The sequence below is a fragment of the Andrena cerasifolii genome, chromosome 9 (assembly GCF_050908995.1).
Source record: "Andrena cerasifolii isolate SP2316 chromosome 9, iyAndCera1_principal, whole genome shotgun sequence".
NCBI lineage: Eukaryota > Metazoa > Arthropoda > Insecta > Hymenoptera > Andrenidae > Andrena > Andrena cerasifolii.
In genome coordinates, this window is record NC_135126.1 from 13,619,747 (window position 1) to 13,638,695 (window position 18,949).

The 18,949-nt window shown below is 37.8% G+C and overlaps 1 protein-coding gene across 2 annotated transcripts in view; it reads right to left on the bottom strand.

Moving 5' to 3' along the window:
* Nachralpha6 (nicotinic acetylcholine receptor alpha6) overlaps positions 1-18,949 on the bottom strand; it is a 391,747-nt gene that overhangs the window by 259,510 nt on the left and 113,288 nt on the right. For both annotated transcript variants that reach the window (XM_076819769.1, XM_076819770.1), the window contains exon 4: positions 8,963-9,007. In XM_076819769.1, coding sequence (XP_076675884.1) covers positions 8,963-9,007 — 45 coding nt within the window. The remainder of the gene's footprint in view (positions 1-8,962; positions 9,008-18,949) is intronic.

Sequence of the window (18,949 nt, forward strand, 5' to 3'; positions counted from 1 at the left end):
CGTAGACTGCGGTTTGAATTATTTTTCGGCCGTTTCGCGCTCGCAAGTGGTAGTTCAAACAATGCTTTCACTTTTTGCCCGTGTAAAACACGAAACAACCGACTGCTTTTAACGAACTAGCGGTTTCGCGTTTCTACGGAAATTTCCAAGGAGTTATTGCTGACATTGTTCCAATATGTATGTTCCCGAAATCGCTGCGTATGTCACGAACTTCGTTTGTCGCGTACAATGGGGTTTTCGTCGAATATTGCTGTACGGTTATTGTGAAATATCGACATTTGCATTCAACTCTTGCATTTTAGTATCCTAATATGGTTTAAACAAAGGAGAAGGGAATGTGGATAAACTAATGAAAGTAGAAACAATCAATTTTTATATAATTCTCTACCATTGGGAAGGAGAAGACAAATATTGATGGAAATATGTATTTTGTTGGGGCTGAATTATTTATTGTTAAGAAAATTCTACTGTGCAAATCGCAATACTGGTGATCAAATCCTTTCCACTATTCATGTGCTGAGTATGCACGCGTTTGTAAACATCCGTCGTCTCTTTGCCACATTTACATATATGTAGATATATGTAGATATATGTAGTATTTACTTGTGTATAAATTCGGAAAGCTGTTGCTGCTGTTTTGAATAGTCCGTTTTGTTTAGTTACGTTGGGAGATTTGAAGTTATTTGTGGTGCCCACTGCACAGTAGAACTTACGTTATTCCAAATGAATTATTTGAATGTCATAGTAGGACTTTGGGTCATTCTTTTACACATGTCAATTCTATTCCTAATGTTGTTCTCGAAGTCTTTTTATTAAAATTTATTCCATTCTCAAATTTTAACATAAAGCAGGTTCAACACCAGGAAAGTGAATGTTCTGTTTTTAAAATATTCTCCCATCAGATTATTTCTGATAAAATTGCCATAAAGTCGGAACCCTGTTTTGAAATTTGCTTATGTACTCGTCAGTCCTACCTTTTCCACAGAAATTAGATATTTATCGAGACTCTTTGATTATTTCAAGTCGTCATTGACAGGTAATTTAGAAAATAAACGAGTACAATACATTCAGCATTGTTTGAAAATATAACCGCGTTAATAATGGGGAAACTGTTTTAAAATGAACTCTTAATTTATCCACAAACTGAAGGAAAGAAGTCTATACGCAGTTCTCTCGCTTCATCTTTCATTACGTACCTACATAAATACAAACTTTCTTCCGCACAAAAATTACATAAAGACTCCCACCTAAGAACCTTACACGACACACACTACCGTTCTCCTCCACTTCATCCAATTCTTCAATATTCCGAGCCGTTTTGCTCCTTTAGTTCCCTCCAAACTCAGTCCAATTCGCAAAGGCGTGTAAGTACGCAATGTTCGCCTGAGAGGGGAACACATTTCCCTCGGTAGCGCCGCGCACACGGTCAGAGAACGCTCTGTACCGTGCATCAGACACAGTATACTAAATTTCAGCATTTCAGCCCCAGGAATCTGGATTATGCTCGTATCGATTCATTCGTTTAACTGTGTACTCCCCGCTCTTTTCACGCTAAAGCGACAGAAATAACCCGTGCTCTATTCAGCGGCTCTCGTCCGAGAATGAATTACACCGAGTTTCAACAGGTCCCGAAGTTCCGCAACTGGTTGCCCTCCAAACGAAAAGATGATACCCGCCCGCCAGTGGCGCGATGGTGTGCCGTCTCCCGGCACAAGTGTCAGCCGCTGGATATTTCATGGCACCCGATGAATTAGGCCAGTCACGTCCCGCTCAAGCGTCGCTTCGAAATTCTATTTAGCTCGATGCATTGGAAAGTTTTGATTGACCACTTCAAAGCGGCTGGCGCTGCAGAAATTAATGCCTGTCCGCGGAACTTGGTCATTTAGTGGGGATTTCTATGCGCAATTTTGATGCACCGGTACCTAAGGAATCGAAGATCCGCGGACGTTAAGCCCGTTGTCGTCCGCTGGAGGCTTGCAGCTTCGGGTAATGTAATATTAAACACGCAGCGATAACAACTGGTAGGTATGCCACGAGATAGTGAACGAGTGAACGGTATTCACCGAATAGCGATACCGATGTTAACCAAAATGTCAAGTCCCAGTCCAGCAGAATGGTACTAGCATATCGATTTGGTCCAGAAATTCTTAAATTCCACCCCAAGTAGAAGTACAGAAGCTAGTCTCTTTGAATCAATGCTTGGAACCAGGATGAGGCTTTTGGAGAATATTGTATTACAAAATCAAATAGAAGAATTGTCATTTGCGGACAACCAGTTCCAATCCCCAGTTCTTTCTACAGAGCCATTGATTTTTGTACCACAGGCGAAAAAGGGAAGAGTTTCTTCAGAGGCAATATATAATTGAAGGTATACTAAGGTATCTGAACTATGTGAGAAGTATTTCTACGGTGAACATGAAAATGCAACTTATCTTTGGAATGACTGTGAGGAATGTTTAACAGCTACGATCTTAGCACGTGATCTGCTTAAACAATGCCCGCCTATCTTCACAAATATCCCCATCGAAATGTTCAACTGTTCACCTTCAATCCCGAAACTATCGAAATATCGGCTGAGGAAATATTAATTAGCCATCGGTTTAAATAACGCGGTTACTAGATGCAGTGCAAACTAGCTCACCTAAGTAACCACGTTTTCATATCTCGCAACAAGATAATAGATTTAGGCTAAGGGAACGAGTGCCCACGATTACGGGCAGACCACCGTGGAATCCACGAGGAATCCCCCGCGCTAATTAATTAATCAAAAAGTTCCCGTATTCGATTTTTCCCCCCTCCCTGTCGCCATTGATCGCCCAGCGTACTTCGAGGATATCGTTGCTACTCTCGAAGGTATCCCCGGACCATCGCCAGGAACGAGGCGGCCAAACAAAAAGGCAGGGACGAAAAGAGCTGCGACACAATCGGATTCCAGGGTGTCCCGTGGGAAGGGAAAGGGTGGCGAAGTGAAAAGGGATAAGAAATGATGTGACGAATTGGCCGAGCGACGGGCAGGACGGAAACCTTTGCCACAGCTGGAAATCAATCCCTCGGAGACAATAAAATAGCTATAAACCGAAAAGCCGGATGATATCGACATGATGTGATTTACGGGCCAGATAAAAGTAATGAGTGGAACAAAGACGAACGGAAGGCCGGTTAATAGTCATAAATTAAGCCCAACCGTTCCAGCTAGCGAGGTGAATTTAAATTATCAAATTATAATTCACGTACTGCTCCGTGAACTTTGCCGGGGATTTCGAAGGTTGTGATCACGAAATTGTAAAATATGCGGCAAGTTTAGAGAATGATTTTGACGTGAATTGGAAGGATTGTTGAAACAGTGGTAAGTAGTAAGTGGATGTCGTTAAAAAAGTTCCATGGCCTGCCAAACTCTGTAAGAATGAAAGAAGCTTACGTCAGTGGTTTGGACACTTTCTTTTTTCTTTATAATTGAACACTTTACGACGTCAGGAAAATTGACAGAAGTGAGTATCGGAGGGACAGTAAAAGCGGTGCAAAATTATTTTACGAAGATCATGGCGAGGTCAATATTTTGCTTTGTAGGATATTACGATGTTTGCGTCGCACGTTATCGCGAGATTGTAATAAATTTAAGAAGGTGGAAGTGTTGCAGATTAAAGCTGTTACTATTCGTTGGTACCCAAACTGACATCAAGAAACTCGAAATGTCTATTAGGTACATAATTATTTATTCAAGAATACTTGAGATAGTTATACAAACAAAGGTAAAATAATAATGAATACTTTCGTCGTCGCCTTTGCAGGATGGAATAATAATAACGGCGCGTTTTTAACGCAACCCGTGTTGAATTTTAAGGGGTCATTCATTATCCGATTCGACTGAAACTTTTTTTATTTTGAAGAATATACTTCCGGCTAGGGTGGGGGGCTAGAAAAAATTACAAAAAATTAAAAATTTATAATTTTCCAAGGCGTTGAAACGACGAAAAATACAGGGAAAAGTGATTTCAAACTTGATGTGTCGTTATTTTCTAAAAAAGCATTTTTTGAATTTTTTCTAACCCCTCCTAGATAGAAAAATAATCTTCAAAAATAAAAAAGGTTTCAGTCGAATCGGATAATAACTTTTGGGGATACAGCGCCCACCGATTTGGATCAATTTTTTGACGCCTTGACTTTAACGGCTACCCAGGGCCGTCTGCAATGATTAATTATAAAACAAAAAATATATTTCTATAATTTAAGACATCCTTAATACAATGCAAAAAGTCCCATTAAATTATATATAGTAGTTTTCCTTTAATTAATTCTTAAATATCACCTATTTTTTTGGGCTCTAGACCGGAACCTCCCCTTAAGATGTCTACAAAGTTAACGATAAAAATAGTTTACTAATAATAAGACGAGCACATGTAATCCCCATTTAATCTCCAAATTCGGATGAAACATATATCCTGTAGCGTCCATATCCAACGAAAATTACCCTACGAGTACAGTAAAATATGTATAGGGCACGAAGTCCCAGGGAGCACGGTAGACAGTCGCGAATAATTTTGTGTGTCGTTCTCGCGTGTCACGAAGAGGCCGAAATGTCACCGAAACGCAGCCATATCGTCCCCCCAGCATTTCCTTTCCATTCCTTTATTTGAAGCAGCAACGTCAGAAAACGTAACCCGTCCTTTTCATTTCGATCCCAGTCGAGGCTGCACAAGGGCGCAAGAGTGCATCATTCTGCTTTCTCGGTTTTCCACGAATCCTCCTCACCCTGCACGCCCTACTCCCGTTTTTCTCGTTCGCCTTACTCGCCCCTCTCCCTGGTGGCCGCCAGCCATCCCACGTTCCTCGTCCAACATTCCCTTCGCAACCCAAGGGAAGCACGAAGCTGCGACGCGGGAGATGAAACGAGGAAAGGATGGCTGGAAGTCTCTGATGCGACTGTGATGCATGCACCTCCTTGTCTCCTGGATCACAGACTGATACGTAACGGCGTAAACGAAGATCGATTTCGGCGATTTTCGTGAGTTCGCTGAGTTGGCGACGCGACGGTGAGGGACAAGTTGCACTTCTGACAGGAGGTAGTGTGCCAGAAAGTTCGAGGAAAATAAGGGTTGCAGAAGGAGAAGTCCAGGGCTGGTTTAAAAGACGGGCTGCGGATTCTTTGGAAAAATAGTAGTTGCAGAAATAGGATGTACAATTAAGGGTTGTAGGAAATGAGAGTCTGGAGAGTATGGAAGTGTAGGGTTAATTCTAAACAGAAATTGAATATTCTTAGGGAATGTAGAACTACTTGCAATAGTAGGGCGAAATGTTCAGGTGATAATTGTGCCAAAGAAAGTGCTCGAGAATGTGGATGTACAAGAATAATTTACGAAGAGAATTGTAGATTCTCTGGGAATATAGCAGCTGCAGAAATATGATCAGATCACCAATTAAGGGATGCAAGAAAGGAAGGGCTCGAAAATATGGAAGGTCGAGGCTAATACAAAGAGCGGATTGAAGACTGTTGAAGAATATACTATAGCAGAATACATATTTGCAGAAATAAGATTGAAATAGGTAGTGCAAAGCTGGTTTAAGAAAACAATTGAAGACTTTTTGAGAATATAGCAGTGGAAAATGTAGGGTGAAAGGATTGAAGAATTATATATAAGTTTATTCCGTTCCTCGACAAATACATTCGTAATGAAGATAAATTGGAATCGGTCTCTGTTGTACTAAAATAAAATACCGAATTTACCCCTGATTCCTAGCAACAGCCGACAGAGCCACCGATCCAATTATTTTTGCTGGTTATGTAAATATCCAAGCTCCTCTAACATATTAATTTGTTTTAAGTGCTTCCAAAAGCAAATCCTTAAGATTAAAATTATAAGCTTTTTCTGCTTCCAGAAGAATAGAATTGAACATATTTTTTCTGAGTTCAATAGGTACTGTAAAAATGACCCAATTAAAGATTGCTCCCCTTTAAAATATCAGAATAAAAAAATAAAGAAGAATATTACAGACCTCTAATACATATACTGTATATGTTCCAATAAAATTTCTCACTTTTCGCATAGGTATCCCTCAGAAGTTCTATTTTCTAAACTCTTAATGAAAGTCAGTACATACACTCTCAGAGAAAGTAACAGAACCTGAACTTGTTACTTGAGTATCCAGATTGTATCGAAGCTAACACCCCGTGAAATCAACCACTTACAAATTGCACACCCCTCGAACATAAGAATAAAACAGAACAGAAGAATAACACCTTTCATTTTCCCGCATTGCCTACCCAGTAACTTGGTATACGTTAACCAGAAGGAAGACGAAGAGAAGCGTGGCGAGTACTCGACGCGAAGAAACTGACAGCGACAACCACAGCTGCATTTCCGTTTCACCAGCAGCCCGTCTGCGTTACGTGGCAAGTGCAATTTAAATGAAAAATCGATTCTATAAGATGGCAACATTTTTTACAGCCAGTTACACGCGAAATCCTCGAAGCCTTGTCCAGCAAACTGTGCGTCTTTTCGCATGGAATATATTCTCGGCACGTTGCTCGGGAACCATGCCACGCGTATTTATATTTTAACGAAATTGATAGCAGGATTCGAGGCGGAACGCAACGAACGAAGCTTTTAGTTAGAATACAAGCAAACTCACGATCGTAATCTATTTGGGGACAGTGGATATTCTTCACTTGTTCAACTATTGCTGTTTTTAATTATTTTCCTGGTGTATTTTAGCAAGTTCGAGTTATCAAGTCACTTCAAAGGTCTTTCTACATTTTGTTGAAGCATTTTGAAATAGCCTAAACGTGTTTGTTCTCGATCATGTCAATCTAACGTAAGTGGGATGGTGAGGAGTTATTGCAGAAGGAGGAAATTCAGAAATTATTTTTTGTATTTCTCAGTATAGACAGTATAGACATGTGTACGTGTGTGTAAAGCTAGTCGAAGAACACAAACGCGATGTACAGACGTTCCACGCGTAAAGGTGCAAAGAATTATATATTGAAAAGCTGTACCACATTTTATAAAATTGTCTAGGATGTAGACATGCTTAAATAATTCATTGCGAGACTCTATTGACTGTGCATCGTGCACACGTTTTCAACTTCGCGTAGTTCATCGCAATACAAATTCATTAATAGGCTTGTTTCCGTGAAATTGGGTAAAAATTGCAAGTTTTGACGGCCTGTACTTTTTAAAGCTATTCGAAGTCAGCAAAGTGATAACTTAAACCTCTCCTAATTTCACGTGGGCTATGTCATGCTTTAATTTCATCTTACTCCCGCATATCGATAGCAAAATTTGTTCAATTTGACTTGCAATACTCTTATACGTACACTTTCTTGTTTTAGGAAGTAGAAACTGTCCGCCGAGAACAGACAAAGATGTTTGGAGTACGTGTGGAAATCTCAGCAATTCCCGAACAAACATTATGGAGAATTGAATTATTTTGTTGTAATTACCAATGAATCGAGAGGGTATTATAAATTTACACGTGTCTGAATCATCGACAGTAATCTCACCTCGCTATAAAATTCGCTGTACATACCTTTGATGTTACCCATTTTAATATTAATCTGGCAAATAACTGCTTAAACTAAGATGTATCACAAGGGTTAGATATTGGCAATTATGTCTCGAAGGGACTGGAAGAATATGTACCGTTAATTAGCATCGAAAAGAATTTCACATTTCAAGCGCTGTTATCCTGCTTCCATTGCAAAAACCTTTCCCTAAGCAGTATTACCAGGATACGAATACGCATACGTTTGAAAGCCATGCAGGGGTTCGTTTTTCAGACCTAATTAATGACGAGTACACTGCGTTAGACTTGAAAAGGAGTTCTCTTCCCTCCTTTTGGATACTTCGTTTGGAAATTCGTATAATGATACCCTTTGACTAATGCAGTGCTTCAATATTAAATATTTATTTTTCTCGGTCGATTGTACATGCTATTTGCAAAGAATTTGTTATACTCAAAATTCCTGGACTCAGAGGAACATTTTCAAGCAAATACAAGTTATCACCAAGTTACTAAGAAATAATCAAATTTCAGACCTACATCTACAGCTGATTAATTTGAATTCATTTGTACTCAGTTCTAATTAAAATGGAAGTTTCAAACTCAACTCGAATTAAATCCCGCAGTCACACTAACACTGAAAAATTCCTCAACAAATATTCGATTTCGTTCCAGGTGGGGAATCAATGGTACGGCAAAATAAGACACTGTTAGAGGATAATCTCTATCCAATTAGCCCGATATAATCAATGGATTTCAACCCTTCTTTTTGCAGTGCAGACTGCCCTCATTGATGGGATACGTTCTTTACCGAGAGCGTTATACCACTTTGATGGAAATGAGAATAGCAATAGTGACGGGGTATTAGTCACCGTATATTGATTCCCTGTATGCGAGACCGTGCCGCGAAAAAGGAAAGAATGTGGTACCACCGGGAATGCATTTTAAATTTCTCATTTTTTAGTGCCAGTCACGCCACTTTTATGCTCGTTTCCGTGACTTCTGTGCCAAACTGTTCTGCGAAAGCGAACCATTGTGCGAAACACTTTCGTGCCGGTCAAAGTTTCCTACTTTGTTACGCTTTCTACGACTTTCGGTCAGTTCCTTTATTTAACACCTACGCGAGCAGCAAGCGCTGCGTGGAATACTTTGTGTCGAGTGGATTGGAAGTATCGTTCAGTTTTTCAGTGACAGTCGGAATATTCCTTTGACGAAACGCTGGGCAATAATTTTGCCCACTGGGCATCGTACTTAATTATTATCTATAAGCAGCTGCTTTGTTATGATCGTTATACATATATGTGGCACATGGGACACTTCTATTTCTAGAAAAAGTTTGTATTCGATGACAGTGACTGGAGCACTTTGCGAGGAACATATTTTGTTCGAATTAAATATCTGTTCTATTTATGTATAAATAATGATATGGAGATGAAAGATAGAAACCTGAGAATTGTCAACTCACCAATTTGAGCCACGCATTCGTCGTTAATATTTGATTCTTCTCATCCTGAAACAAGTAAGGCACAAATTATTATTATTGACGTGGTTTCTAAAGAGTATTAATAGCCACAATTTATGGGAGTTTGCTTATATGGATGATGATAAACACAGTTAAAATTATTATCAACCATACAACCAGCGCTAAGCTGAGTTATTAAAGATATCGTTGTTGCTTTTACTATTCGTTTAACAACACAAATTTTTCAGATTATATGAATCTTCTATTCCGCGTGAAGAATATTTAATTACATTACCCAATAATCACATAAATAATCACTAAAACAAATATCCGAAAATTCATATAAAATCTTAAATAAGTAGGTACTTCTATCTTTGAGCTATCTTATGCGGTAGATCATAAACGTAGTTTGATCCTTTTAATCCTTTATTCTCAATCTTATCAGGCGAAAAGATGAACCCACGCATTTGATAGAAACCGCGATTTCACTATATGTTTATTAAACAGCCAACACAGAGCGGCGGAAACTAAACACATGTACTTACTGAGTACATGTAGGGACGATAGCGTGCATAAAAGCCGAAAGAGAAGAGCAAAGCCAGCAAATAGTAACATTCACGCCAAAAACTCGAGAGCCAATAACCACAAATTGTTCCTGCAATCGTTCGTTTTTCAGCCCTCTACTGGGAACCACATTTCGCCACTGAGTGATCAGAACTTCAAAGTGATTTATAAACCGAATACACTTCAACGATGGTGTCAATCGACAAACCGCTCTGTAAACGATCACTCTGGACGAATTATAGCCTGGCAACGATCAGATAACCATTTCAAAGCAATTCTTCGGCCAATAAAATACATCAAGTAGGATACGAGACAAATTATTAGATGCGAAATATTTGTACCTATTCGTCTTGTTTCGAGTTACTATTATTCCACTATACTAATTATATAATAGGGGGACATGATCGTTCAGATAAGGAGATGTTTGGATAGTAGAACAGTCACTTTTCACGTGATATTTTGTATTACAAAGGGAAAGTGTTAATTCTCTAAATAATATTCTTAGACTTTCTCTAGAGTATTTTGAGGGCGCTAAAAAATGCACAGAAAAATAATTTCCAGCAAAAATCTGCGTTAAAACTAATATATCACTTGTCAGTTAATGAGAATAGGGAAATTAAAATAGTAGATGAAGAGAATTAGTGGATTCTTCACTGCTACCTAATTTAAAAACGTAATACTGTGTTATAAATATATATTTGTGCATGTCAAACAATTGTTCAATTCTTTGAAGAACTCGACTACCCAAACATAGGACCTACAAATCATTATGGATAATCGAGGTTATATTGTATGTTATTTCTGAACTTGCCCAACTTCTGAGTCACCATCAAATTTGTGTGCTCTTCACTTTACATTATGAGGAAAGTGGAATTTGCTTTAAATCAAGATCGAATCCATCACGAGGCTTGCTAATAAAAAGGCTGAAAACATTCTAATAAAATGTTCAGAATACGTGAGAAAAGTTTGTGGACAAAATAATACATGAATGTGGAATTTTTATAAATTTGTTGAACTAGTTAAGTCGAAAATTAAATCTTCGTATACATGATCTTATAACAGTTTAACATTAAACGGTGAAACCCCAATGTTAATTGAATTCGTTAGCGTATTTGGCAGTCGCAACCTTGGTTCACGCACGTGTTAAACACTGGTCCCTGTTCGAAAGTTAAATCGAATTAACGCTCGATTTCCACTTTAAAGTGGCATTAAATCCAGAGTCGAACTTCCATTCGACTAAAAGTGCGATTAGATCGATCACCCATGTAGAAAGTCTTTCAGTTAAAATGCTCACGCCACAAAAGCTCCGAAGTCCAAACTTTCTACGTTTTAATTTATAGACACCATTGTACGCCAAACTCATGATCCTAGTGATATAATGTATGAAATTAATTGTACTGATATGATAAATCATGCGCATAACAAACTAAAATGCAATGGAAAACTGAAATTGATGTGTATAGAAATGAAAAATTTAAATGAAACGGTTGCATGACGATTTTAAGGAAGCTCACCATAATTGTGGACCATAACTTTGATTTTTAGAACAGAAAAATAATTGGTAAAAAAGAGAACTTTCGAAAATACTACCTCTATCATCATTGTATATTAGGAATAACACTAATCTAATTTTAATTCTATAAATCTCAGCGGAGCAAAATAGACACATTTTGTCATACCCTGTTTAAAAATTAATAATTCAATTTTGACTCTATACTTCTTCTTATTTTAATATTATATATATATATATATATATATATATATATATATATATATATATATATATATAATATATAATATTAATTTTCTCAGGAAATTTGATGGTACAATAACCAAAAAATCTATACAGATGTGGCATGTGTCCCTTTTCTATTGAGACCCTAAATTCAATTGATATGTGATATTTGTTCAAAAGAGAAATCAAAAAGTAATTGTATTCTGGACAATTGATCGAATTCTACGCGTTTCATCAAACAAAATAAAATATTTTGTTAACGTTCATTGAATTTCAATTCCACAACTTTCAGTACGATTCCCTTGACGCGAGGTCGAATATTTTTCCTCGAGGGACAGCAGAGAGAGTTCATAAAGGCGGCAGAGCAGCATCCATTGTAGAAAATAAATTAGGGATGCAACGCGAATTTTTCTCCCGTGTCTATTTTGAATAAATTGCATATAAAGTTGATTGCATGCACAGCTTGCATTAATAGCTCGACATCTGAAGCCGGTCGTTAAACCGAGTTCCACGGAGATTACAGGCGCACCTTTTTGCTCCTTCAAGTTTCAATTATCTGCACTTTTGGCGTAAAATCGATACATCGCTTTAAGGTCGATTTACTGTCGACATCTAAGCACTTAATTCGAACGCATAAAATATCATTAATGTGTCTTTCAAAAGATTTTCCACTGACTAAAAGAAACTAAAGTCTACTATAAATTACATTGATCTTAATGGTACATTCACACATCAGGGTATAATGTACAATTAATATCAAATCAAAATGTAGAACTATTTTGTTTTTTAAAGTTTAAGGTGGAAATATATAGACGATGTAATTAATTGTAATTCCCTCTATTACATTGAGTTGTTAAGGACCAAAATGTTACTCACAGCTGGTGAATATAATGAAAAATTCAACTATACTATAGATATAATGTGAAGATGTTCATAAATACGGTAATAAATAAATGTTTAAGTATCACTAGAATTGTTGTTACACCGTATATATGAAGACGTTTCAAAGAGAATAGAAATGGCTATTTCTAATGTACAAGAACAGTTTTTTTGTCCTATTCTATGTCCCAAATACGATTCCTTAACTATTCTCAGAAATTAATTATTGAATTCATATTTCTACGTACAATAAGAGTTTTAGTCCCACGGAGCTTCGACACACGGGTCCATTTTATTACAAAAATAAATATTGACACGAGCATGATTAATCGTTGTTTAATATGTCCCACGGTGAAGGAAAGCACCCGATTATTGAAAATCAATAAGCGATCAAATTATCGAATCAATCATCGTGAAACAGACCGCGCTATAGGCGTCCGCGCTAACTAAACTGGTTATTAGGTTATTAGAAACCCTACTCATAGTTTGCGTGCACGTAACACATTTTTAATCAACCCTGTTAATTAAAAGAAACGAAAATTCTTACGCTAATGGTAAAACATTTTAACCCGTGGGAATCTATCAATGGTACAGATTAAGATTACTTTTTGATTTCTGTTTTGAACATCTACGTGCACATTTATTCGACGAACAGTTGAATATTAGGAAAACCTTAGTTAAAGCTTGGACGTGTTACGTGCTAAGGAGTGTGATACATTTTACACAGCAGATCAATAATTGTAAACGTAAAATGAATAGTATTTCTACAAAACTTGGTTGAAAATTTCTTAACGATCAATATTGAATCCAGAAATATGTATACGCGTGAAAAATTGAGGGTGCATACGAGATAAAGAGATGGGCGATATGTGAAAAACTTACGAGAAGCGGAATCGGTCGTCAAGGGGTTAATACATAACATTGCTGATATTAATAAGTAGGTATAACAAGCAAAATAAAGTTGTCTGCGAAAGACACTTGTGGTTTAATCTCTCATAAATCGATTGAATTTTCCTCTACCCACGCCAAATAAAAGTCTTCGTGTAAAGTATTGTAAATCGTCTACAACTAACAGAATATCTGGAGAATCATCTATCACTATTACCACTTTTCTACCCTCTTGCAAAAGGGGTAAAAAATACCCACGAAAAGAGCTTATCGTGTCTATTCTTCGTCCTCCTATGCTACAGCACGTTCATAAAACGGAAATGCAGGGCTAGAAACGAGATACTAGGGAGCACAAGTTTCGTGACAAGCATGGAACAGTTCACAAAGTCGCACTGTTAAATGCCCTTACGCTCCGCCATTCGTTCGAACGCCGTGCACGTACGGCACGCAATTCAATAGCGACTTAGATAAACACGCCTCGATCCAACGAGTGACAATGAAATATCGTACACTGCGAACCAATAGCTAAAAGGATGGTTGAGAAGCACACCATTCTTTGTCTCGTCCTCCGAAATCCGCGATGTATCACGGAGGTTTGCATACTCCGTTCGTCGAGCAGGGGGCCACTCTGTGTTTCATATAGCCGACTGTCACACCATTCAGCCACGATGTAGGTGTCGAAACTAATCGAAATTGTTTCGCGCCCACGCCTTTGGCCGCGTTTCGCGCAACGCTCCCTCGTAATCTGCGCCCCTCTGTGCTTCAAAGGGAACGTGAATCGAAGGTCGATTCGGACGGGTCAAACCTTCACCCCTAAATTTCTCTCCGGAGTGGAGGGAATATGCTTGCGAATCACGAATCGCGATTTTGGGGGGAAAATACTGATTCGTTGAATTCGACGGGAATTTCTAAAGTGAGTATTTGAATGAGTATTGAATTATATAAATCATTGTGAAAGGGGAGAGAATAAGGAAACGTGTGTACTAGTGGAGGATGCAGAGACGAAAATAATTTAATTGAAAAGAGAAAGGATTTAGAAAGTCAGAATTTGAATTTAGGAAACTGTCAAAGGTGGTTGTTAATCCTGAAATTGTAAGAGGGATTTCAAAATTGCTCGTGTATTGCTCGTGTATTTTTTGCAGAATATTCTAGGTAGAAGTTGTTTGTTATGAATAATATATGTTCCACGTAGGAAATATCTTAGGTGGAAATAAATGTGAGAAACCACGCTTTTGCTTCTTTAAACTATAATATAAAAAAAAACTTATCCTGGTATTTTCACTTAATTTGTCGTTCATTAAAGATGTTAAACAGGAGCTACATCTATTTTTCCAACAATTTTTGAAACGAGAAAAATTACAATCCGTGCGATGATTCATTTCCACAAAGCATTTAATTTAGGTAGGAATGGTAAACGAAAAATAAAAATTCGCAAGGCTACCCCGCCACGCAGGAGTGGCAAGCACTTTGAAGGTACGCGTTTCAAACAATTTAACTCTTTGTGCACGATAATTTCAATGCGGTTCAGAGCTGGAATAAACATTCTGGGGAACGAAGATGAGGCAGGAAAAATACACGCGAATGAACGAAAGATGAAAAAATTCTGCTGTTTGCATCGCCTGTCTCTACATTACACACTTACTCACACGGCATGCGACTGAAGCCAGAAACTTTTACCTTTTTGTGAATGGATTGTTTCATTCTGATATGCGTTATTTCTCGTTTGAAAATAAAACAGCAAAAAAGCAAATGAATAAATAACCGCAGCTAATTTAGTAGGGCAAATAAATTGATGTGCTGAAGAAGAAAGTCATATCAGTAATGAAACAAATAATTTGATACATTCAATAAATTAAAAATATTATTTAACTCCCCAGTTGAATTCAGTAGAATATGTGAACTGGAATATTTAAAGTGCAATGAAAATATTGTTGTCTTCTGTTTATTATTTTATTGAAGCAGACGCTTAGAAGGATGAAGCTTTTAGAAATAGTTAAAAAAATTGTGCAACGCTTTTTCTCTTTGATATAAGAAGAGTAATTATGAGGAATTATTTACTATATCAGTTTGTTGAAGAATACTTATACATATAGGTATGGCAGTCTAATTAAAATAATTTTCTGTTTCCTATAGGTATTACAATATTACATCTACCATCTCCTCATTATTCTGACATAATGAAGTAGAAACAAATTTAAATGCAAAAATGATATAGTGTAAACCCTGTATACTAATTATCTAATACGTAAAGCGTAGTCGAAGTATGATTGCAAGCTGGATATGTTTGTTTATGACTGCTGCAAGCCAATGAGTAGTGTGACTCGAGATTTGGTCGGACGCGGAGGAAAGCAGAAAAAGGAAAAGCATAATCCCCGGGAATTTATAGAGAAACGTAGCCTGCGACACGATCCCTGTATGAAAAATTGCGACCACAATTTTCTTACTTGGACAGGGATAAATTTATGAGGTTCTAGTTCCGTAAGCACCTACGGTATTTCTTGAATCGCAGAAGATCCCGTGAATTTTGTTTACAAACCATTCTTACTCTCCTAATAAAGTTTCTGGACCGTATACAGAGCCACACATTTTTGGACGCAAGACAAAATAGTAAAATAGAGGTTTCTGATTGCCAAAAGGGAAGACAGGTTGTAGCTGCAGTTATTTCGTGCATAAATTTCAAGCTTGGACTCATTTTAAATACCTAAGACCACCAATTTTAAAGTACTTTTATGCACAGGTAGAGTCTGCTAGAAAATATTGAAAAACTATTACCACGATCAAATCATCGAGCAGTTCACGGAAAGAAAGGTTTAGTAATGTTAATACCATTTAATTATGAGGTATGTAATCTTTAAAAAAATGGAAAATTCTATTACTCGTGCACGAGTAAATTCGTAATGCATAATGATCATAGAATCGCGAGAAGTATATTTTCCGAAGACAATCATTGGTGTTTCATGTATTTTAAAATGTGGATAGAAACAATAACTAAATTTGCAATTAGCATAGCAACGTGTTTGCGTATCATTTCGTGTGTAACACATAATCTACGTTCCATCAAGTTTACAGAACTTCAATATTTTGACAGCGCTTGTTGCCAACAATTTCCAGTAAGTACCTACCCGCAATTTCCTCTGTCATCCCACTAATTAAGAGCACAATATTGTCGTCGAGAGTAGGATATTCAAATTGAACGAAAGTTTCAATTAAAAGCATCCTCAAACGATAACTAGAATCATCCTCGACGTACGTTCGCGTGTTTACATTATCACGATTCGAATAACATTTTACAGGTGAGCTTATTCAAAGACGCTTCTCATTCAACTAACCTGTTAAATCGTATTTTCTATCATACTATTTTTTCAACAACTCTTAAGCACATTACAGAATTACGACACAGCTAATGTCGAATTACTACCAGCTACAATCTGCAATGAATTTTGGGAAGAAGTACAAAAGGTAATGGTTCCGTAAAAATTGGATAAGAATAACGGTTATCAAAATTTTGCAATATAACCGGAAAGCAAAAAGCAGTCGGCAACTGTAGCACTCTTCAGCGTGTGCACGCAAAAATTGAAAAAGGCAGGTCGGAATTTCGAATAAAAAATGCCGAAACGCAGGTAGTTTGCAATTCCCTGAGCAACGATCGTTCAGGAAGTACGAGGTAAAAACTGAGACCAGCTTGAGTAATGCGACTTAAGGAAACGATGGCGCAGAAGAAGGGGCGAGCGAGCTGAGTAATGGAACGTGTTTTGCCCCACTTAGAAATATCTCTCGCTCTAATGCACGAAACTGCTCGGTACATCTTGTTTTTACGCGTGGAACGCTGGATAGAATAAGGGTGTAAAAAGATGACACGAAGCGTCAAATAACGAGAAAGCTACTATAATACATCTCCGCGTAGAAAACAACGTAACTACCAAACGAGATTCATTTAGCGAGTCTCTCCCCCCCCCCCCCAGATTAATACTGCAACTCTTTGTACAAAGACAAACGAACGCCCATCCGGTATTTAATTCCAGCTATAACATTTTTAACTGTTAACCTGACATAAGAACTGTTGGATTTGCTTTAGTCATAGCAAGAAATACAGTAGAACCTCCACTATTCGAATTAATAGAGAGAAATGATCATTCGGATAAGGAAATTTTCGAATAGTGGGACACTCACTTTACTCGTGATAATTATTTTGTATCCCAGAGAGCAATGATGCAAGCAACGATATAAAAAATTAAAAGTAATATGAATGTGCTATCAGAGATGTTTCAATTGTATATCCTTGATACTTTTGCGGCAGTTTCACTATTTTCTAGCACAGTGATTTCCAACCTGTGGGTCGCGAAGTGCATTCCGAGGGATCGCCACGGTTTTTGTGTTTTTTAAAATATTATTAAGTTAGAATTATATTCTGAAATACCTATTTCGAATGTGTTTTCTTTACCTTATTAAAATTACCATACCTTATATCGCGGGAGACAGGGTCGTAGGTTAATTAAATATTATAAAAGGGGATCGCGATTCAAAAAAATTTGGGCTACACTGTTCTAGCACCTGAAGTACAGACGTGCCTCGAAACAAGCTCGGGGTTACTGTCCCGAAACAAGGTGATCACTATCCCCTCCACTTCTTCTGCTATTGCCGCGGCGAATGGGACATAGATACTGCGAATGAGCGAGAGGAACTGACAATAAGTGGCATCGTATTTCGTTCCCTTCGTGGCAAACTCTCTCATTCTACGCGATGAGGAAATAAAGGCAAGCCGAGAAGACTCGCTATCTCGAAAGATGGTGACTTTCAGTCCAGAATCGTCACCTTGTTTTGAGAAAAATCTATACCTCTTCTTTCGTTATAACAGTTACATAATACTACACGTTTCCTCTTTGATTGCATTATATGTAAAGTGTAACGCTTGCAATGTGATTTTCATCCCCAAATAGTCTGAATAGTATTCATTTTGATCGTTATATAAAGGTGGAAGTATTCCGTTCGTATCTGTTTCGATAGTAAAGGGCATAGATTAGGTTGTCTCGAAAGTTATTTTCGCTTTTTTACTACAAAACATCATGAACGATACAGTTTTTCCAAAATCGCTCTGATTTACTGTCAAAATACTCACATAGGTGGATTTTGGTGTCATTCACACAGCTGAATTTTTTATTTCGAAGATAAGCTTTTAGAGAAAGCCATGAGGAGGAGGAAGGAGCCAGGTCTGGAGAGTAAGAAGGATGGGGTAGAGCATCCCAAAGAAATGCCAGCAACCTCTTTCGAACGGTCAAAGAAACGTGCCGCAAATGTCTTTTCTGCTTCTCCATCTTTCAGAACGCATAGGAAGAGACCAAGACACTTTTTTGATTCAACAAATGCACCGTTGGGAAGCTAAGTGGCAGGCGAATACCATACATCAACGAAAAACCGACTCCGTTGCGCGTTTGTCTACCCGTCGCCAAACAAAGCCGAGCGCGCGAATTGATATGAAAAAAGCTTTTGGGACAGCCTGATATAGATGTAGGTATGTATCACATATCGAAGCAGCCATCGACGGAAATACTTTTCGGATAGTACAACGTTGGAATGAGAGAACATTCGGATAGTAGAACGATCGGCTAACAGGTGCTCCAATACTGGAGGTTAAAAATATGTCAACACTGATAAAACAGACATTGTTACGACTGAACGAAAGCCTGCGAAGTTTTTAAGGCCCTCAACTCACCCAAGTACGTGCAACTTTCTCCACGAACCATAAAATCCACAAGTTCAGAAGTCCCCGTACACCCTTAACTGCTACGAGCAGTACTCCTGGCGAGTCAGACATCAATGAACACGTTGGTTATTGGACAATGGTCAACGAATGTAAACCATAGTGTTGACTTGTATATTTAACCGACAGAAGAAAACCAGACACATACATAATTTATACCTAATTT